A 23,158-nucleotide genomic window follows, 5' to 3' on the forward strand; every position below is an offset into this window, starting at 1 on the left:
GGGCATACAAAATGGTGTAGTTAGATTTTAAGAATTCCTTTGATCACATTCCCTATAAAAGGTTCATTCTTAAATTGCAGATGGTGGGCAGTCAGGCAAATTGGGGTGACAGAAAAAGTGGAGTGCCGCAGGGATCTGTGGTAGGGCCGGTGGCTCTGGGACTAAGGATCTGCGCCTGTGGCTGGAAGGTTGCCAGTTCGTATCCTGTGGTCGGCAGAGGAATCCTTCTCTGTTTGGCCCCTGAGCAAGGCCCTTAACCCCAGCTGCTCCAGGGGCGCCATATAAATATCTGACCATAAGCTTCTCTCTCCCCTTCTGTGTGCCTGTGTGTCTCATGGAGAGCAAGTTGGGGTATGCGAAAAGACAAATTCCTATTACAAGAAATTGTATATGGCAAATAACAGTGATCTTATCTGGTCTTCTTAATTTATATCAACGATCTAGACTCCTGAATAGTAAGTAAACTATTCGAGTTTGTAGACAATACCAGATTAAGAGGATTAGCAAACACTGTATAAGCATCGGATGACATTAAAAAAGATTTAGATAACATTCACTGCTGGATACAGACAAGTGCAGGGTATTGCAAATATAAATTCTAAATAAATGTGAAATGCTGATCTGTTAGAGGCTACTTATGAAAGTACCTTAGGGTTTATGTTTACATCATTCACATCTTTTAGAGACAATATGGAGATCCTTGGATCAATTAACTACTGACCACCAGACAGGCTTGATGGGCCAGTGTCCTCCTCTCATTGGTAACCATTTCCTACGTTCTCATGTTCTAGAGGAACAATCAACTTTCTGTCTCTTTAAAACTGTGAATACAAGGCAGTCTTTTTCTACAGCGCTGGGAGATGTCATGTTATAGACAACAACTTACGTTGATGAAATGCACAAAAACTAGTAATGTCAATGTGCTATTTATCACCTTAGATAAAGAAGAAATTAGTGTGAAAATAAGGTCATAGATCATACCAGGTTATATTAAGTGTCAAGGGAAAAATCAATGGTAGAACACCTTTTTTTTCACGGCTGTGTATGAGAGTGCAGAAATACTCTAGCCTCAGGATAACAGCACTTGAGTGTAACCTGCCCTCTTAACACTGTATTATATGATGATCCGACACTGTTCTAACTGCAAAGGCATTGACTGTTTTATACAGCAAGCAGTTCGATTTATCTTGCCTTTGGAAAACGTCTGGTTTATGAGCTACAAAATGTGCCTTTTATGTGCTTCAGAAAGGTTTTATTTGAAGTGATCACGGATCAGAATTTGTTGAAATGCAGAATGCAGAATGCAGAAACATGTCTTGGTAAATTCAGAGGGGGAGGCTGGATTAATTATATTACAGTGCATTAGGCAGGTGCAGTCTGGAAGATCTGTCAGGTTCTGTGTTTGTAGAATTGAAATTTGAAGTTGTGTCTTTTATTACAGTTCACAGTTTGTGGAAGTGAGCAAGATTTTCCTTGTGAGGTCTTTGGAGATTTTAGTTTGGTAAAAATCAGCATAAAAATAAATAGCATAAAACTGTCCCTGGAATACTACCAGACAGGAGACATGATCGTCTTTTTACCTGATCCAAATTGAAACAATTTCATGTGTAATCTGGTTCATTGTTTGTTGAAGGAATGGGATGACTTAATTATTACTACAGTAAAGTTTATTTTGTTATTTCACTTATTATTTTTATGTGCTATGATGTTTATTTTTGCTGCCTGTGTGTATTGTACATGCACATGTGTGTACCCAGCAATCAAAGGGCATTCGGCCCAGACTGTATCAAGTCATAAGCCCACTGGCTGCTGAGATAGGCCCTGGATCTTGAATACCGATAACCTGTATTGGACTGAGCGGTCATTCACAGGAAGTTAGTAAGGCTGTTCAGACCATCTAATTGGTGGAAGCTTTGGTTGACAAACAAGACAAAATCTAAGTATTTTACTCTGCCTAGTTTAACAGGCTAGAATCTTTAAATATATGGGCAAAATGAAATACATTTTGTGAATCAAAGTCATTGATTACGAGCCAGCAGACAGCCCCACTTACACTTTGTATTTTCACCTGCATCTCTTTTTTTGTGTACTGACAAAACAACTCCAAACCTTCATTTACCACCTCTACGTTTTATCATCTGCAGACACTTCCCAGGAGTGTTTAGGAGTTGGGTTACCATAGCTCCACGGAAGGTGACAGAATATGATAATCATGTACTATATCTCTAATTACTCTCCACAAACAAAGGTGATCTGTGAGGGAAATTACAAGAAACGTCAATGATTTGCTGAATAAAACCTTCAATCATCAGGTATGAGATTACCGGTAGCTACAGCAACAAAAGTTGCTGAGGATGTAAATGGAAAACAAACTAAAGGGAAAACAAACTGATTATATGAAAGTTGAAAATTCATTGTTTTCCTAATGGGCACTCGCTGTTGATTTCAATTTCCCATGAACTCTGTACACATAATACTGAATAGTAACATCTTGTTTAGAATATGACATGATAGGAGATTAAAAAGAAATACAGGAAAAAAATCCCAAAATGGACACTAAACCATGAAAACTGGCCCCAAAAAGCTCTCTTGATAAAGAAGTTGTCAAAATTTTGTGTAATACATTGTAGTAAGAGTGTTATGGGTTGGGGTTCAAAAAACAGAGGCATAGTAAAGGCAAATTTTGATCTACAGCACCCTCAGACCGGGAACTTCCTGCTGAAGGGCATGCTGTGTGGTGTGTGACAGATGTACTTTAGCTAGGGGTACAGACAGAGTGAAGGGAATATTAAATTAGCCAGAATTTAGAACGCCAGACTTGGTAACCCGAAAATATTGCACCATTTGGGGGTACAAGTTCTTTGAAGAAAATGCCGCACTGGAGAATGCACGGACCCAAGCTGAGCTCCAGTGTTGGGAGTCTCGGGTTTGTCTTCACACGCTGTAATTTCACGGTCCATATGCACCCAGGAGGCTGCGTTGGCCCCTTGATTGTGCCCAAAATTCAATGCAGGTCATTAGCGTTTGGCTGAAGCTGCCCTTATCTTGGCATTTCCGTCAATCCCCTTGTTAGACAGCCCCTGTTCTTCATTAGGGTGGGTGTGAGGGTGCAGGAAGCCTCAACAGAAGCCGCATTTCAAGGCTGCTGTCTTTGGCAGAGGGACGTCTTGGCAAGCCGTCTTGAGATCACTTGGAGAAAAAGCATTGCCGTACATCAATCCAACATTGTTCATTCATTTTTACCTTTAATTTTACTAACACAGGACATATTCTAGTAGTTTAATGTGGCAGATTCAAATTGTTTAGGATGCGTGTTAATGGCAAAGTAGAGCTGAAATGGCACAAAGCTCTCATCATCGAGCAGCTGTGAGTTATTGACTGTAAACATAAATACAGCAAAGAATATGTCTTTCCGCGTTGTAAGGGCTTCCCTGTCACACATGCAGGATGTCTTCAAATTCAAGAAGCAGTTACCAGTAATTCATGCGAGCACCACAGACAGCCTTAGAGAGGACAATGTATTAGACTGGCTTAAAGTTATCTTGGTCACTTTGAACAGTTTATGTGTTATTTCTGCTTGTATTGTATTACTCTTTCTGTCACCCTATATGGTGTGGAACAGCTGGCAACAACGAGTGAGAGATCAACGCACTCATTGCTGCCAGTTTGATATAATAGTTCGATATGATCTCTGTATGGTCATCAAGTCTGAGGTATGAGAGGGGGAATTAGTTACAGCCTGTGACAAATGTTTAGAGGTTTTACATTTTGCTTTATAAATGCATTACTATTATTTCCATTTAGGGCATTAGAATACTGTATACAGTATCTAATTATTTAGTGATGATGAGGAATTGTATGTACAGTATAGCATAGTAGTATAGTATAAACAATATCTACATCTACTGTACTGTTTATCTTTCAATTACTTCCATGCCCCCATTGCTTTAAGTTATATGTTAAGCAGTGATAAAAACTCAGAATCTCACACAGTGAAGCACAAATTGTAAGCTAATAAAGCAAATAGTTCAAAATCATTGCAAAGAGCTATAAACTGCAGTATATTATTTGTCTACTTCCTGTATGGTTCCTTGAAATAAGATCTCTCATTCAAATAACTCACTCTTGTATTTTTTTACACTTTTATCCATTTTAAAATGAATGTACTGTAGTATATATTACCTTGTTAAAATTTGAGAATGAAATAACAAAAGGAATCTCTAGTGACAATTACATTACTAGTGGGACTAATGTACCAGAGCCCCTGTGGAGTGACTCCTTGTAATGCAAAGACAGACCTTCATTAATAACGAGCATTGCTACGGAAACGTGCCTGAACACACTGTTGACATCATCACTGTCATCTAAATGGTGTCTCTTTGGGAAGATTTTCCAGTTAGCAACATGATCAGAAACCCCAGGAGACCACGCAAGAAAAGCAGCAAGGAAGTTCTAGCCTGCACGGTATTTTGAAGGCTAGAAATTACCTTTGAGAAATTACTTTAATTACAATAATGCACATTTTTATTTTTATAATGTCATCAGAGAGTTTATGTTTGAGTGAAGCAAGGCAAGATAACCAATTGTGAATTTTCATTGCAGCTTTCTGATTTGCGAGCATCAGCTATCAATGTTAACCTAATGGTTAACCATGAACAAGTTTCTGTTTTATTTAACACTGTGATCTTAAGGAGACAACGTACGATAGTTTTTCTATATCTGCAAATGTGGAGGAGAGAGGTTTAGTACTGAATGCTGTAACTGGATTATTAAATATATAATTTAATAATATAATAATATATAAAGTTAAATATTTATTTAGTTATGGAAGTATGTTTTACGATTCATCGACTGTGTAGAGATCAAGATTAAAGCATGGTGAAGATTAAAATCGAGGATCGAGTGAGAACCTGTCTCAGCTACAGTAGGTCAGCTGCTCTTCTCCGAGTTCGTGTCATTCAGGAATCTACAATGGAATTCCGGAATACACTGTAGTCATCTAGATTCTGTCTCCTCAGCTCATGTGTGGAGTGGAGTGCTGGGATAAAGGCTGGAGAATGTTAACACACTCTCAATTGTTTGTGTATCTTATCTATTACAACAGCTAGTGCTCTTCACTACATGGCCTGGGTTCCTTGTTGCTCAGTAAATAAATAAACTGAATAGGAACACTTCAAGTAACCATGTCTGTAAAAGCCTGTTGGAATCCTGGGTATGACAGGAGCCCAGACATTTTTCTTGATGTTAAAAAACAATAAAGCCCAGGCTTTGCGTATATAGCAGTCATCTGGAAAATGAGTAAAAGTTTTTCAGATGCTTTTGTGAACTAAATCCCAGTTGCACTAATCAGAGCTAAGATTTTGGTTCATGTGGGAGAGTATCATAGTGAGTAACCTCGTCAACCAACGGTTCAGTTTTCTCCCCTCTAAGCTCTACACTTTGTATCTATTGACCACGTTGCACGTTATAAATCAAACAGACTATTTTTTCTGCTGTAAGTGGCTAATGAAAGCTCATTTTTAAAATCACTAAATGGTCCTGACAAAAGTATAATGAGCAAATCAATAATCCAGTGATTGTTGGTCTGGTTATACTAATATATCCTTGTAGTTCATTTTAATTCAAGAGCAGGAAAGGTCATTTCTTTTGATACTGCTCCAGCCTTGCTTTGCTTTGCATGTCCAGTCAGCATATTTAAAGGGAACAATTTTTGTTTGTTTCTTCTTTATTTGCACAAGATAAAAAATAATCACAGTTGACTTTTATATAAGTTTTGTTTTGTTTTGTTTTGTTTTGTTTTTGCAATAAAATTAAACAGCAAAGTGTATGCAAATTCTATAGGCACGAGGAACAGATTTTTTGGAGGCTTCTGTGTTATGGGAGAATGCAAGTCCACTTTCATTATTTCACTCTGTCCATCCAACCACAGATCATAACACACTTAACACACTTATATTCCTAATTCCCCAAGGCACATTTTTACAGTAGCTACATTCATATACTGTATTATGAATACTATAAAACTATACACTGTATATAATGAAATATGAAAATATTTTTATTTGACATCATGTAAACAGCTCTATATATTAAAGTTTATACACACTTCTAGGCAAAATGATTTGACAATTTTGATACAAACAAGAGTTAAAACAATTTGAGTATCAATAATTTCCTCAAAGCCTCCAACACTGTTTTCCTCTATTATAAGAACTTTGATTGTTGATCTTACATTTTAGACTGAGAGAGAAGAAATCAAGCTTGTCATTCAGCAATCTTTAATTCACATTGATTACAGCCTTTAAAGACATGAGCTTAACAACTCAAAGTAAACTGTTCATGAGCAGTCAATATGAAGAGACGTAGTAGCTAATCCATCAACTTTACTAATCAAATCTAATGGACTCATTGTCAGACTTTCTTCATCATTAACATAATTTGTTCCTCTCTTCACGTGAAGCTCAGAGGTTACTGTGGTTCTACAAAGTTCACAATTGCACGTGCTCACAATTTTATTTTTTGGCTTATGATGTCCTGTTAATCTGCCTTTGGTCAGTTCCTTTTTTGAGTTAAGAACACTAATAAACTGCTAATTATAAAACAAGGTGAGGTGCTTTTCAGATACATCTCGGCCACTGTGTGTTACTGCCTCATCAATCCTGCAAAGAAGAGCACAGGTAACACTGATCACTAATCCCATAGCCCCTTGAACTATAAGGATGTCCTGTACTTTACTGAGGGATTTGTGTGTTATTATAAACAGGTTGTTGAACAAGTCAAGAAGAGTGGAGGGATAACATATAATCACAAGTAAAAAATTTAAAATATTTTAATGAATTGTTCAACTAAGAGTGCCACCCTATATCCAGAAAGCATTGAAAATGTTTTGCTAAATGGGTATCCAGTGAAGCCACATTATTAATTGCTTTTTAAAGGGAAGTATTTTGCAAGAAATGCAGAAAAGGCAGAAACACAAAAAATCCATTATACCAGGATTAACTGGTAGTTTTAAACAAAATGGTTAAATCATCAGTACAAGATAGCCATAGAACTATGTTTCCTCTTGGACAATGAATGAAAAGCACTAAATGAAGAGCAGAATAATTGAACTAATAATAAATTAAAGTACTCTACAGGAAATGGGGATCACCTCCTCCACTACCAGTGTGCAGCCCCACCTGGATGATGCAACGGCAGCCATAGTGTGCCAGTATGTTCACCACACTCCAGCTATTAGTGGGGAGGAGGACAGAGTGATGAAGCCAGTTCATAGACGAGGATTATTAGGAGGCCATGATTGGTAAGGGCCAGGGGCAAATTTTGTCAGGACACTGGGGTAAACGCCCCTACTTTCTTTTTTGAGAAACACCCTAGGATTTTTAATTGGGACCTTGGTGTTTTGTCTTATCTGAAAAACGGTGCCTTTTTTACAGCATAGTATACCCCACCACTATACAGGAGCCACAGGGTGAGCACCCCTTACTGGCCCCACTAACACCTCTTCCAGCAGCAACATTAGCTTTCCCAGGAGTCTCCCATCCAGGTACTGACCAGGCTCACAGCTGCTGAGCTTCCATGGAGTGCCAGTGGTGAGTTGCAGGCTGATATAATGGTCTTGGTTACAGTACTGTATGTAATTGAAATCTCTGAGCCTTTTGCACATCAGTGTAACTTTTGACATTCACGGGGATACTACATAAAAATTCCACAAGTCATAAACACCTTCCCGTGAGTTACCACAGAAAGGCTGGGATGTGTTTTGAGTTTTATCTTTTAAAAGCAGGTGCTTATCAGTTTTAGGCTGTTCTTTTCTATGCTGTTTTTTTCTGGTCACAAACAGCTCCCTTATGAGCTCTTCCCTTCAGACATACTGTACATACAGTATATAACATCACTCTGGTCTCTGGATTCAGAGTGCCTGTTGGGTAACAAGGCCAGAATATCTGTCCCCACAGCTCTGTGTTTTAGTTCATCATGAAATTGTTCAGATAGAGGATCTCTTGCTTTCTTAAGGTTTGTTTGTTGTGTGGGTCCTAGAAGAGGCCTGTATCCTAGTGCAAAAGGGCAGTTTACAGACTTAAGTGTGGTGGCTGTGGCTTGGGTAACAGGTGCAGTTCTGCTCTGCCCTCCCCTTCCAGGGTTGGATCACAGTTGCTCGGTTCAGGCCCATAGAGCACCAGTTTCTAGCCAGAGGGAAACTCCACCTCCTGCTTTGAGGGAATTGTATAAGAGTTTGGGCTAAAACAATAAAATGAATCATTGCATCTCGGCTCCGGTCCTTTTTTCGTTGGTCTCTTTGGAACTTTCCCTCCGGTTTCAGATCTGCACCACCTCGATTTGGGTGGTGAGAGCTCTAGTGATGTCCACTGACTCACACTCACCATTTCTGCTCCTTCTGTTGGACGTTAGTGCTGCCGTTGACGCTGGCGGCAGTGATATGCAGGTCTCTGGTGGTGCTTTTCTAAAGTGGTTTGCTTCTTAGTTGTCTAACAGAAAACAATTTGTTACCTTGGGCGGGATTAGTTCTGAAGTCAGCGGTGTTATCCCAGGCATTCCTCAGGGATCTGTTTCGGCACTTATCCCATTTTAAATCTAATGCCACCTCTGGGTCAAATAATTATTCATCAAGACATTTGCTATCACTGCTGGGCTGATGACATGCAAATGTATTTGTATGCTAAAACTGATTTTTATTTTTATATGTGTCTACGTTAAATACATGTCCTACAGTTATTCAAAACAGCACTCAGCAAAGATTTCACTGTTATGTGACAATAAGACTATTGTCTTATTAAGACTATTGTCTTCTATGCATCAGGGCAGTGCAGCTAGAGATTTCAGACCAGTTTTTGATGGTTGTGAGATTATTCCTGAGACAATGTTTGGAAATCCCCGATATAATCATGCAATGTACAGTTTTTTTTACCACGACACCCTTGTTAAAATGAAACTGAAATGGTTTATATTTATCAATTCAATTTTTTGAGATGCAATGGGGTATGAAGTAGAAAAAAAACTATGAGTAATCAGTGTATGTGATATAGTTTGCAGACCCCTCGTGTATTAAAACAATTAAGGGAATAATTAGAATCAAATGGTTAATTGAGTAACAAGTAATCAAGGACTGAGTTTGAGCACTGAGTTAGAAACCTTATGAATTTGGTATCCACCATATACTGTACTGTAGGCTTATGAATGTGTTTTGCTTAAGCATCTGATCTGCAGGCTTCTCTTACTGCAGCTTTTTTGGAGGATTTGTATGGGGTGGAGAAAATCATTTTATTTTGTGTTGTATTTTATTGTGGTTGGGAAATAAACAGTTGAGGTACAGTATGAGTCTTAGCAAAGTCAAAAGAACATAATCATATAACTCCAAAGGCTGTGAAATACTTTATGCTTTAAAATATTTTAATGAAAGCTGTCTTAGAAAAAACATTCTTCTGGGAAAGGAAAACAGGCAACTCTTACCAGTTGTTTTTGCCAATGATTTCCATTCTTAAAACCCCTTGGAGGTCTCCAAAAAGATCTGTGGAAGCCTTCGTTGTACAAAACATTCTGTATTGTATTAAACAGTTTGTCAAAATGCATTTGCCCCTACGCTGCACTTGTGTTACCTTTGGATAATTTGTATGCCCATGCAACACCCATAAATACTCGTTAGGGTAAAACAGCCCTGGAGCCCTGACAGAGTGTGACATACTGTATATTGTCTGTTTACACTTGAAAGAGATCAGCAGAGTAAGTAACTTATTATTAACTCTTCAAGGCTGACTAACTCCCAGAGGAGTGCAGTAAGTCAAAGAGAAGTCATCTTCGCTGCCTAAATAGTAGCCAGAAAGCTGCCTGGAAATATTGATTTACTTTCTAGGCCATTTAGGCCTTAATGGCAGAGAAAAGCTGAAGTGCTCTTTCAAACCTCTCTCTCCCTCTCACAATCGACGTTTCATGAAACAAACTGTTTTTCCATATTTTTGAGCATTTGTGTTTGAGCTCCACATACAACAATTCACTGTAAATTGACTTTTTTCAATGCCACTTTTTACTATTTTGCGGGCTATTTTCAAATATATAATTGTGAGCTATATATAAACAAGATTACACAGAGGATGCTGTGAAATGACACAGTAATTTCTGATCTCCACTGTCTACAACAATTATTCAAACAGTGCTTCACTTCTTCTTTTATTGTAATTATCTGGATTAAATTCAAATGTTACAAAAATAAGATGCACATTCATGTTTTATGTTTTTAGGCAATTTGTGAGTCATAAAACATTTTTAACTTTCAATAATTTTAATCCTCCTTTTAGTAGGCACTGGAAATATGTAATGAAAGAGACTACTCATACTAAACATACTGTACTATAGTACGATTCCCCTTTCAAAATAAATGTGGAATTAAATCTTTCTTATCATATTATTGTATTAAAATATTTTTATCCTGATATTAAGGTGGCCTCAATACGTACTAGAATGAATGATTTATGTAGCTACTGTACTATATGTCCTTGTATCCCTAATATTTAACAGAAAATTGCACAAAAATAACAACGATACTATCGCATTAAAAAGAATGATGGAAACATTCACAGGACACTGCATTTGTTTAATTAATTAACATATTTGCATCTGGTTACCAATTCAATACGATGCTTTTTCCATACTTGTCTGATCTTTCTAGAAAAGTTTGGGAGTGCAGCATTTTTATTCTCTTTCTAATAGCATTTTCCTTTTATTTCAGAATGAAGAACAAGTTTTGGTACTTTGAATTTGGCACTTCTGAAACCTTTTCTGCCACCTGTAAGAAGCTTCATGAATTTTTGGAAGTTGAAGTAAGTGCAAAAGTTGTACTATATATGGGGCAACAACATAGATTTTGTCTGCTGAAAAAAGTAAAAATGCAAATAATGAGACATTATAGGTCCCATGGATGGGCACTAAAACACAGGTATTACAAGTTTAAATGGATGGTTGAAAAACTCAAATTACAGGGTGATCTCTATGGTCCAGTCAGTACAGATAATGCAGTAAGTATACTATAGTCCAGACAGCACTCAAAATACAGGGTGAGACCTATAGTCCAGACAGCACTGAGAATACAGGGAGATCTCTATAGGCCAGACAGCACTCTGAATGCAGGGAAAGTGCTATAGTCTGGAGATCACATAGAATGCTGGGAGAGTCCTATATTACCTACAGCACTCAGAATGAAGGGTCCTACAGAACAGTGCACATAGCAATCAGAATTCACAGTGAGCCCTATAGTCCAGACTATACCAACGAAGCAGGAAGTGGCCTATAGTCCAGATAAAACTCAGAATGCAGTGAGAGTCTATAGTACAGATAGCATAGATATTACATGTTTACATGGGCAGAAAGCACTCCAAATGAAAGGTGAGCCCTATAGTCCCTATAGTCCAGACAGGACTTTGAATACAGGGTGAGGCCTATAGTCCATACAGCAACAAGAAAGCAAGGAGATTGCTAATCGTTGAGACAGCACTCAGAGTGCTGCGTGAGTCCTGTAGTCCAGATAGCACTCCGAATACAGCCTGAGAACTAGTCCGGACAAGCACAGAGAATGCATGGGGATCTCTATAGTCTAGACATTATCTAGAATGTAGACATAGTCTAGACAGTGCTCAGGATGCCAGGAGAGCCCTATAGTCCACACAGCAAAGATAATGCAGCTCAATAGTCCAGACAGTACTCAGAATGAAGGGTAAGTCCAATAGTCCTGTTAGCTCTGGGAGTCATTATTCAACAGGCAAACATCTGGTGTTGTTTGGCTTGAATTGGTTAAGTATCCTTAATACCAATTCCCTACACTTGAAGTATAGACTGCTTTTCTGGACACTCCTCTCAAAGCCCTTTACAGGTAATGGGGATCCCCTCCGCCACCACCAGTGTGCAGCCCCACCTGGCTGATGTGACGACAGCCAAAGCTCACCAGTGTGCTCACCACACATCAGCGATCTGTGGGGAGGAGAAAAGAGTGAAGGCAATGAAGGCAATAAAAAGATACAGATTATTGGGAGACCATGATTCGTAAATCATCGGCACATTTTGTACAGCATCCCCATCACTCTACTGTGCCATTAGGACCCACACAGACCGCAGGGGGAGAGCTCCCTGCTGATCCCACAAACACCTCTTTCAGCAGCAAGCTTAGCTTTCCCAGGAGGTCTCCCAGCCAGGTACTGGCCAGGCTGAGCTTCTGCGGGCTTCCAGTTGTGAGTTGCAGAGTGATATGCTGTAGCTGCTGGCTATAGTTAGTTAGACAGACTAACTACTTTGCCTTGTGTGCTGCATTTGCAGCTCCATTTCACAGCACAGGGCTCACCTTTTGGAACACAGTACAGTTCTGCGTTTAGTGGGCTAGGGAGATGGTCAGCAAGAGAGGGATTAATAACAGGGATTGAAAATATCACATTGCATTGCATTGCATTGCTTTTGCTTGTCTGTGGGAACGTCAAAGAGAAATTGCATGGTTACAGTAAATACATATAATACAGTGCTGTTTTTTCTTGCTCTGAAAATAAGTGAAAGCACACATTTCAGAAGCTACATAATAAAGTGATTGCAGAAAAGGTAAGGATATTTTGGCTTTAGCTACAAATGGTATGAGGGACAACTACCTGCTTACAGTATGTGCATTAGGAAGTTAGATCCCACTCCATGCCCCACATGGTAGAGGAGCTGGTGATGACAGAGGGGTGTTAACAGGGTGAATGCTGGTGAAACGTGGGCTCAATACTTGTATTTATACCCTAGAGCAGTGAAATTTGCTCCTGGTCCTGGATGCCTGCATTATTGTAATTGCTACATAATGGCATAATATTGTCCAGTTAGTGAACCATTGATTTAAATAATGTCATTAAGAGACCAGAGTTGAGTGAAATCAAGAAGACATGGTGGCCTTTACCAGGAGTGCATTTCAGTGCCCCGGAGGCAGTGGTTGATGGGAACTGGAGTTTTTCCTTCTATAGCATTTTACAGGTTTACACTCAAACCGTTTTACAGGTAATGGGGACTGCCGTCCACCAGTGTGCAGCCCCACCTGGATGGACGATGCAACAGCAGCCATAGTGAGCCTGTACGGTCACCACACGTCAGCTGTTTGTGGGGAGGAGAACAGAGCGATGAAGCCAATTCAAAGATGGGGATTATTAGGAGGCCATGATTGGGAAAGGCTAATGGGAAATTTGGCCTGGATGCCGGGGTAACACCCCTACTCTTTTCGAGAAACGCCCTAGGATTTTTTTAATGACCACAGAGAGTCAGGACCTAGCTTTTAAGTCTCATCCGAATGACGGCACCTTTTTACAATAAAACGTCCCCATTATACTGGGGCATTAGGACCCACTCAGACTGCAGTGTAAGTGCCCCCTACTGGCCCCTCAAATACCGCTTCCAGCAGCAACCTTAGTTTTTCCCTGGAGTCTCCAATCCAGGTACTGACTGAGCTTCAGTGGGTTGCCAATTGTGAGTTGCAGAGTGATATGTCTGCTGACTCTTAAACTACATCCTCCTACAGACTTTCAGTATGAACTCCGACATGCAGTATATTAAATGCCTCAATTACTTTATTGGTAAATTGTGGCCCATTTATCCTTCTTCATCATTCACTGTTACAGTTAATGAGTTACAGTACATTTGAACTTGTCATAGCCAAGAAGAAAATTATATGTGAGTAGAGAAAAAGGGCAGAGAGGATCTCAAGGTATGAGGAATCTGAATTTACTGAATTTACTGAATTTGTTGGTGCAAGGTGTCATGTTGTTCTTCAACTATATATCCTCAACTGGGGCATCAGTAGGTGAAGGGTTTGTTTTTCGGAAATATTGCAACACAAAGCGTGCAACTGGACTAAACCTAAATCAGGAATTTTAAAATCAATAAGATTAACCTCTTTGTAACACATTTGAAAGAATCCATCTGCAAAGAGAAAAAAGGATATTGGAACTGTTTTTCATCTATTCTCATCTATTAATAATGTATTAAATCATCTATTAATCTAGTTATCTGTGAGAGACTAGTAGGTCTGAATAATACAGGCAACAAAAGATAGCAGTATATTGCCAGCCAAATGTATCCACCCTCCATTGCATTTTGTTTTCGTATGATTTTGGCAGAAATTTGTCGTTTAACATGTGGTTGATTATTTTAATGTTCACATGATGTGTGATCATATTGTAGCTGAATGCTTAATTTTCACTGCTAGCCTTTTCGTGGTAATCCAGTGATAACATACTGTAGGACGATGTCTTATACAATTAAATACAGAGGGCCCAGCTTCTGCAGTATTTTAGACCCTGTAGTTTACCTTGGGTATGAAAGGAGATTCAGATAATTAGCTCATTGAACTACCTGCTGTGTTTAATATTGAGTGATAATGGAACCCAGTCCCGTCCAATCTCTCTTCACAATACACCCCTGTTTAAGGAACTCCAGTTAGTGTCAAGGACTGAGGCCCCCATTAATTAACAGCAGGGGTATACCAAAGGTATTAGATTGAATGCGTATCATTTATTTAAACAGTAACATGCTTAAATATGAATCAAGATGTGGCTGACTTAAATGAGGCATATTTCAGAAGCTACAGGTCATGACTTGCAGAAGACCCCCTTCTGTTTGACATTTCTAGCTTGTCAAAGATCAAATTATTTTAATTTAGGCTGCAAATTATATGGAGTAAATGCTTCTTTGTAGGAATTCCCTGAGGGGATTTGACTTTTTTTGTGACTGCTGCTTGTCAGTCTACAAGAGATATAATGCGTATGCAAATAAGTTTAAAAATATGTATCGGCTAATTACACAAACAATAGATTCCACTTGAGGACAGCGGGGGGCCCTGACATCCAGGGAGTGTTTGATTCATTGAGACCTGCAGTGTTATTTACATAAGATTATTTTTAATTATTAAATTAATTTTCTTTTTTTGTTTGATGTGTTCTCAGAACATATGTTGAAACTCACAAATAACACTGCGGTAATATAAATGACCTGGCAAACTTGAATGCTTCCAATAGCGAAGACACAAAGTTAGTCAAAAAGTGTCAATGGACATGCCGGTTCTTCCACGAAGATCTGCCACATATTGGCTCAGTGTGTCACAATTACTGTCTGAAGTTGTTTGGTTGCTTGGCGTGTGGAGGCCCTCATCTTTTTCACTCTGAGAGGTGCATCAAAAGCAATGAAATAACAACTCTTCTCAGGATAATGCTAAACTATAGCTTACAAATTATATATACTGTGTAAATAGTAAGAAAGAAAAGAGAAACGTTGAAGGTTGGGCGAATGAAGCGCTGAAAGAAAATGCCACACCAGACATGGTTTCTGCATTCTAAATTTGTAATGCTTCAAAAAGGCAGTGTCCTCAAACAGCAGTGTGTTTCACACAATTAGTATGCAGTAATGATGGATAAACTCCTTCCGAGTGCCATCTAAACTGTCCAGTGTGTTTTTCTACTCTTTGTTATTTCCCCGAATCTGCATTGCAGTGTGATGGGATCCAGCTCGATTTCAGCAACATCTCTCTGGAAGGGATCGCAGTTCTCAACATCCCAAGCATGCACGGGGGCTCAAACCTCTGGGGGGAGTCGAAGAAGAGGCGCAGCCACAGGCGAGCTGGGAAGAGGAGCCCCGAAAAGCGCGTCCCCATAGTGGATCCGAAAGAGCTCACGTTCGCAGTTCAAGGTACAGTACAAAGAGGCGGTCGGGTCCGTCATCGCCCGGTTTCAGAAAGTTTTAGAATCATCACTGAGATAAGCAGGTAAACCCTAACCGCTGAAGAGCAAGACCGAGCCTCCTCATGTTGTAAAAACTAAAGAAACTAAAGATACCACACACGGTTATGGATCTAATGTTGGTGACTTTTCAATATCATGGCAAAATGTAAGCCGATGTCACCCTTTATAAGTTATTTGCACAGCTATTTTCCAGAGGAATTTGCATTTAATTCATAACATTAGATCTTGCCTACACCTAATATTGAGAAACATTGTTTTTTTATTTAATTAAGAATGTGGATGGAAGAAAACTTTTCTCATACTCTGTGGTCAAGTTTTAATAATTCACTAATGCCAGGTTTAATCACTAGCAGAAGATTGTATTGGGGCACACTGTAACCCTGTTTTCTGTCAGTGTTTCATACTGTCATACTACTGCTAATGGTTTCTGTAAGTGCCAGTGGACAGGACTCTCTAATAGGAACAGATTGAGCAGATCAAATTTGATTAGCTGTTATATGGCAAAGAAGGAATCCTGAATACATTTACAGTACATTACAAGGACTCTTAAGTATCTTAAAATGTTCTTATTAGGCTTTTTCATGATGTGTGCTATTTTAGATTCATTTATTAGATAAATTATTTTTTAACGCTGGTGTAGTTAATAATAATTATAATAAATAATAATAATAATTGCTTACACTTACTGTATATAGCGCTTTTATGAACACCCCACTCAAAGCGCTTTACAAGTAATGGGGACTCCCCTCCACCATGTGCAGCATCCACCTTGGTAAGATAAAAGTTGGTAAGATAAAACTGAAAAAGTTTAAGCTAATGTATTATAACTTTTCAATGCATTTTTTATTGATAGTGAAACCTCTGTTTCTTTGAATTAATACTTATCCAGTGCCTGAACGCAAACGGATTTTGCTCCAGATGTAACTATTTCTTGTCAAGTATTAGTAGGTTCAGTAAGTCATCAGTCACAATGTAAACTAGAATCCGTTTTGTTTAAAGGCAAAAATCAGCGGTCACTCTCTTTCAGTGCTCTTCTTTCAAGCAGAATCTCAAGTGGTAACCACTAGGACTTCTCCAAGATAACTGGAGGACTGCTTAAAATACAGCAGCAATGTCCAAAAAAGAGGCAAAGAAAATCAAATAGACTCCAGAGCCTTAATTTTCACAAGCATCTGACGGGTTTTGAACATGACAAGTCAAAGGGAGATCTACAAATGATGGATCCCTGATGAGGTTTCACAGTTCTGGTGGGAAATCATGGTAGAAACACTTGCTTTTTATTTCACTATGCTTTTGAGGTGATGCCAGGAATCAGTTTTAGATTGAAGCTTATCTTAACTCTCCTATGATTCTTCTCAGTGAAAAAATGGCTATTTTGTATTGTGTTCTGAAGACTATTCAGTCATCGAGCTACAGACATTTTTAAAAGGGTTCTTTTAAATGCTTTTTGGACATTTTTTTTCCTAGTTACACTTCAGTCTGTTCAAAGTGCATCTTTTGTGTAAAACATCTTTAATTCCAGGCTGCAACAGTAATTGTTCAAGTAATTTCAAAGGGTGTATTGTACATATAGCAAATGATGTGTTGGAAATTATAGCATTTTAATATTCTGTGATTTCACCTGTTACTTTTTATTTATTACTTGATTATTATTACTGTATCTAATGTACTTTATTATAGTCTATAATTACTTATTTGATATAGCCTCTTTGATCAAAACAAGAATTTCCATTATCTTATTTTGTGTACTTATAACTGAGGATTGCGGAAGATTTCTTGGTCTTTAATTTTAGTCAATACTTGTACAGCGCTGATAAATGCAGCTATTTGTAGCATGCATGTCCTCTTTTATATCCCCCAAAATCATCCATTTTAGCATCTGTTCTACCTAGATCTGGAGATGCCAAATAACTCAAAAAGGAGGAGAGACTGCAGTTGCTTTAAAGATTGTATATTATAAGAACAGAGGGTGGGTGATCAATTAATTTATAGCTGAAGTAGTGTTTCTCCTGCCTCATCCATAAATCTAAGAAAATCAATTGGTTTGTGCAAAATTCTCTTACTGAACCGAAAAAGGCACTTAGTGAATCCTGTCCTTGTTGTTGCGCAGATCCTGTCTCAAGGTTATAGCCTATGTCACGTTAGAAGGTAGGAACTGAAATAAAGAGTGCATAAACGAAAAAGTGCATTAGCCCTCTAGTCCAAGAACAGGGCATGGAACAACGTTATAACATCTGCCACCTTTCCAAAGCTGTTACATTTTTTTTCCAGGTGACACTAGGAGACAAACACTTCAGGTAGAATAAAAATATTCCCGACAGAGTTTGTTGAAAGTAAATTATTAAGTACTTGTACAGTGTGAGAAGAAGTAATGTTCTGTGACATCTGCCTAGAAACCATGCCAAGTGAATGTTCACTGCATGTCCCATTCTAATGCAGCAGAGTTTGTCAGCTTATACGAACAAAGTTTAAAGGGTATATCCGGTAAAAGGCATTGGGCACGAAACTCAAAAACACCCTGGAAAAAAAAGAAGAAATGCACCACGAGAATACCTCTGGAAAGGGTAATAGGTGCAACATGCAAATTGAATAGTGATTGTTTGTTGCTACATTTGTAAAATGGGAATTATATAATATTAAATATAATTTACACCCTAATGCAAGTGGACCAAGTAAAGCACCAATAAGAAAGGAAATGTCTTGTGAACAACAGTAGAAGTATTAGTAGCAGCTACAGTAGCAGTGGTAGAATTGGCTGTAATGGTAGTCATGTTAGTAGGAGCAGTAGTGGTATTTTCGCTGCAATAACAATAGCAATGGTATATTTGAACAATAGCAATATCACTCTTTCTTAGTGTATCCAGGGGCCACAGCACATACTTGATAAATACAGTAGATGTTTTTCAAAATGTCCAGTTCCAAACATATCTTAGACATCTTTTATTCAGCGTCCTTTACGTCTGTGTACTTGTTTCTTGTTTGCAGTTTTAAATACTCTAACACGTAGCTTCCTCTTGTGCCCTCTGGTTCGTGTTTCACTGTTGGGGGACACACATGTAAACTATGAAGAAGAGCAGATGCATGGTTGTTCTGATATCGCATTTACAGAAATTATATACAGTATTGCTGTAATTTATGATACTGGATACAGTAACTTGTTACGAATAAATTAGAAATTAAAATTATTTTAAAGCATGAGAAAGTTAAAATGATTCTCTCAATCTTCAGAATGCGAATTTACAACGATTGTGTTTTGCCAATAACACTGTGCAGAGTTTCCGAAGTAATATTGACAGAGAGGTGGCAGCTGCCTGGTCCAAAATTATTGTTGTAAGCAGGACTTTAGTGGTAAATGTGGCTTCTAGAAACTCCAGCATCTACCCTACAGGCCAGATCTGGCTCTTAGGGGCTGGAGTGCAAGAATGCCTTTCTTGGCAATGTTCTGCCATTTGGCCAAGATAAAACTGCTCTGTTTCCCTACTTTGTTCTCATGTGTCATGGGACTGACAAGAAAATTTACCTTGTTCTCATTCCTTGGCACGAGAATCTTGTTTATTGTTTAGAAACACCGAACTGTTTTATCCGTTACAAATGCCACAGCTGCAGAGTTCCTGATCTCTTCGTTCCATTCTGTGCTTTGCTTACAAAAATAGACCCTTATATGGACATTTATTTCACAAGCGCTTTTTTACATACATAAAAAAAACAAGGGATCACTTAACAGAAAAGCACATGTTCAGAATACTGGTCAGTCAATTTGGTTGATGGGGATCATGGCTTTGCAAATCAGTTTAATCAGTAGAAGAGCATTGTATCTCAATACAGATTCTGTTTATGTGCCAAATCTTAAAAAATCGTAAACAGAAACTGCAAAGAAAATAATGCAAATTAAAACACATAAGGGAAAATTGATTTAAACCAAGTCCTGCATAGACTGGATCTATACTGGCAGGATGTACAGTACAGGCTCCATATTCCCTTGCCTGTGAGATGAGTAGACAATGAACACTGGCTCATAAACCTTGATTAATATCAGGGGGAACTGTTAGCTTTGCCTTGGAGTTCCATTCCACTCTAAATTAAAACTCCTTAACTGGCCTTAATTAAGACAAAAACAATCTTTTAAATCAAATATCACAACATGTTTACATTATGCTTCAGCTTGTTCTGCACTTGGATTGTGTGTTGAGCTAATGGCTTCTCTAACTGTTTTCATTGCAAAGCACTCTGGGAATCCTGGTGTGAACAGTACGTCAGAGTAAATTATTAATTTACTATTGTAGTAGTGCAAGACAACCCCCATGCAAATCTCAGCACTGGGATCCTTTCAAATGGTGAAGTGCAATTTTATTTTATGATTGGCTATTGGGAATTTCAAGACTTTTAAGCATCAAATTCTAGGTTTTCTATTTTCACCTTCTGTTTCACTTCAGTTAATGACCTTTTGTAGTTTATCATATGATTTATATAGTACAGATAACTATAACTATTGCATTGGTTCTTATTTTTTGGAATATTTATTTTTGGTATAATTCATGCCTTAGAATAACAATATAGTATAATTTATTTTTATAATATGCATTTACTCCTCTATTATGGTCTATTGTTGGGGGCAACAAACATTTTTACACAAAAAAAAATATTATGCATAGGCAATTAATTTAAATACGACGGTCAAAATCTAACAAAATCGTGTGCGGAGCTCCTTGTGTTGTAACCAGCAACATGCTTGCATTGACCTGAAGTTTTTGGATTATCAGGAATCACATTCAATTACCTGATAACAGTTTTGTGTTTCTCTGAGTGCTTGTGGGAACAGAATTGGTAAAGACAAGTTCTAATGGAGTCCTGGCACATGGCCAGACACTGTCTAAAAGAGAGGAAAGATGAAGCAGGATGCAGCTGCTGCGATAAAGAGTGATTTCTGTGGAGCACAAAGATATGACCCAGTGAAGGAAGCTTTAGACTGCCAATAGAGCTTCAGAGAGCAAATGGTTTATTATTATTATTGTTGTTGTGACAGAGAGGCAAATTCCTTCTTTCTGTTTTGACTTGTCATGCTAGCACTATTTACAGTATATACAACATGTGGCTTTTGATAAATTACTACCAAATATTAGAGGCCCAGAAATGTCACATGTAGATATGGATTTAATTGTGCGGTTAAATGCAACACATATTCAAAAGCATGTGGATGATTTCGCATTCCCTTAAAAGGAAAAGAGGGCTCAGAATGAGCATGTCATTTGACTATTTTACTGTACATGCAAGGCCTTCGGATACATGTATTAAATGTTTTTTTTATACTAAAGCACAATTCTAGATTTTATATTTATTTCCGTTTTTACAGTCAATACAAGAATTACTAAATGAAAGACTGTGGCATTTCAGAAAGTTGAAAATGAATTCAACTCATCTAGTTATTCTCTCCCCATTGCTTAATTTTTACTTTCCCATTAATTGATGTGAGTAAATTTGAACTTATTTTACAAAAGAATACAGAGCATTGATTTTGTTAGAAGTACAGTAGAAGGTATTATATGGGGAAAAAAAGATTACATTTCAACTGTAAGATATAATGTAGGATGTTTTGTTCATAAATCAACTGAGATCTCTTGCTTTCAAAGCCAGATTAATATGTATGGTTGCGGAATTATGAAGTCCTGTTCCCCACAGACATTAACACAAATTAATGATTTTTCAAAGAAGGGTTTATTAATAATGAACTGTATTTTTAAAAATAAGTTACGGCTTAACCACCAAGGTCTGTATCAATCTGAAATTCAATTTATGATTCTTGTCCACAGAATACTCGTGCTTTGAGTTTATTTTGAACGTTATAGTGGGGACCAGTAGGTGGCAGTCTTCACTCTAGACCAGGATCTCCAATCCATTGCTCCCTGTTATGTCCCAGTGTGTGTTCTGTGTGTGTTTTTTTCTGTTATGTCCGCACTGCTGACCCTTGATTGTTCTCCCTTCCCCATTGGCCAACCATCACACCACTGTTTCAATATGATGTCATCATCAATCAGCCCTCAGCCAATCAGAACTCATTTTATTCACTATTTAACATGGAGGCTTTCAGAAAGAAAAGGCCTTTTGTTTGACTTCGGTCCCGTTTGGTTTTGGTTATCGCTTCGCTTCGCTTCGCTTCGCTTCTGGTTATCGCTTCGCTTCGCTTCGCTTCTGGTTATTGCTTCGGCTTCGTTTGTTGGTTTGTTTTGCTTTGTGTGTGTGTGTGTATTTTTGTATTGCTTCGGCTTTGTTGTTTTGTTGGTTTTTTTGTTTGTTTCTTTGTACTTTCTTTTGTTTGTGTGTTCATCCTTGTTTTGTCATTACCTTGCCCCAGTGTTACATGTTCAACTTTTGTGTTCTTTTGTACCCTGCTCCTGTTGATTACTCTTGTTTTCCCTTATTTGTATTCCTGGTTCACTTGTGTTTTTGTGTGAACTTTTGTATATAAGGTTAGTTTAGGTTGTTGGGTACACTTTACACACTTAGTTGATTTTGTATTAGTACACTAGGTTAGTACGGGTGAGTGCCATTTGTCTTGTATGGTTTTGGGTAGTCAGTGCAGATTAGCTAGGGTGTTGAAGACGCCGAAGATCGTGTGTTTCGGGTTTTCTTTTGTAGTCAGATAAGCTTTCCCTCACTGTCCTAGCCAGCTCCATTTTGTTTGTTTTCTTTCCTTTGGCACCACTCTAGTTCCTTACCCTTGTTATCACGCTTCCTAGTCCCTCACCAAAACCCACCTGCTTCCAAAAGAATTATCCTAAATGTTACACCCCTTTTCCCCTAGACACTTGGGGTCGTAACACTCCCGTATGGTAACCGAAGGGACACTGTGCTGTAGCAGGTGGTGTCCTTTGGGTCTTAAAAGACCCCATGGCACAGTTTGTAAAAGAAGGGGTGTACGCTGGTCTCAGTTCAATTTTCCTCCGGTCTTGTTCAATCTAGCCTACTGGAAGTCCTCTCTTAATTCAACTGGTGAAGTCATTTTGCTCTTCACTACCTGGGTGCAGAATGGCTGCTGCTCTTCAGTGGTGGATGAAGTGGGTCCCCTCCTTTGAGATCCTTTGGAATGAAAGTGCTGTGTACTCTAAATCCAGTTCATTCTTATTTCATTTTTATTATCGTTCTTGATTTGCAAAATCTATATTCAAAAAGTTTTTTTAATTTGCACAGCACTTGCTTAAATTTTCCATTATAAAAATGAGAACATACAGCATATTGTTATGTAGTTAAAAGAGAGAAGATGTGTGTCGTGTTCCCCTTATAATTGATAAGTGATTTCTTAACTTCTGATTAATGGGGCTCTTTTAATATTCTATGGGCCCCTACCTGAAGGATAACATTACTATTATATATAACCTTATTATATCATTAACCTTATATATAAGGTTGTA

The 23,158-nt window shown here is 38.2% G+C and overlaps 1 protein-coding gene across 3 annotated transcripts in view; it reads left to right on the plus strand.

Moving 5' to 3' along the window:
* dgkb (diacylglycerol kinase, beta) overlaps positions 1–23,158 on the plus strand; it is a 108,870-nt gene that overhangs the window by 69,313 nt on the left and 16,399 nt on the right. For all 3 annotated transcript variants that reach the window (XM_088600452.1, XM_088600453.1, XM_088600454.1), the window contains 2 exons: positions 10,742–10,832; positions 15,504–15,699. In XM_088600452.1, coding sequence (XP_088456578.1) covers positions 10,742–10,832; positions 15,504–15,699 — 287 coding nt within the window. The remainder of the gene's footprint in view (positions 1–10,741; positions 10,833–15,503; positions 15,700–23,158) is intronic.

Source organism: Lepisosteus platostomus, chromosome 12 (assembly GCF_059453375.1).
Source record: "Lepisosteus platostomus isolate fLepPlt1 chromosome 12, fLepPlt1.hap1, whole genome shotgun sequence".
Classification (NCBI taxonomy): Eukaryota; Metazoa; Chordata; class Actinopteri; order Semionotiformes; family Lepisosteidae; genus Lepisosteus; species Lepisosteus platostomus.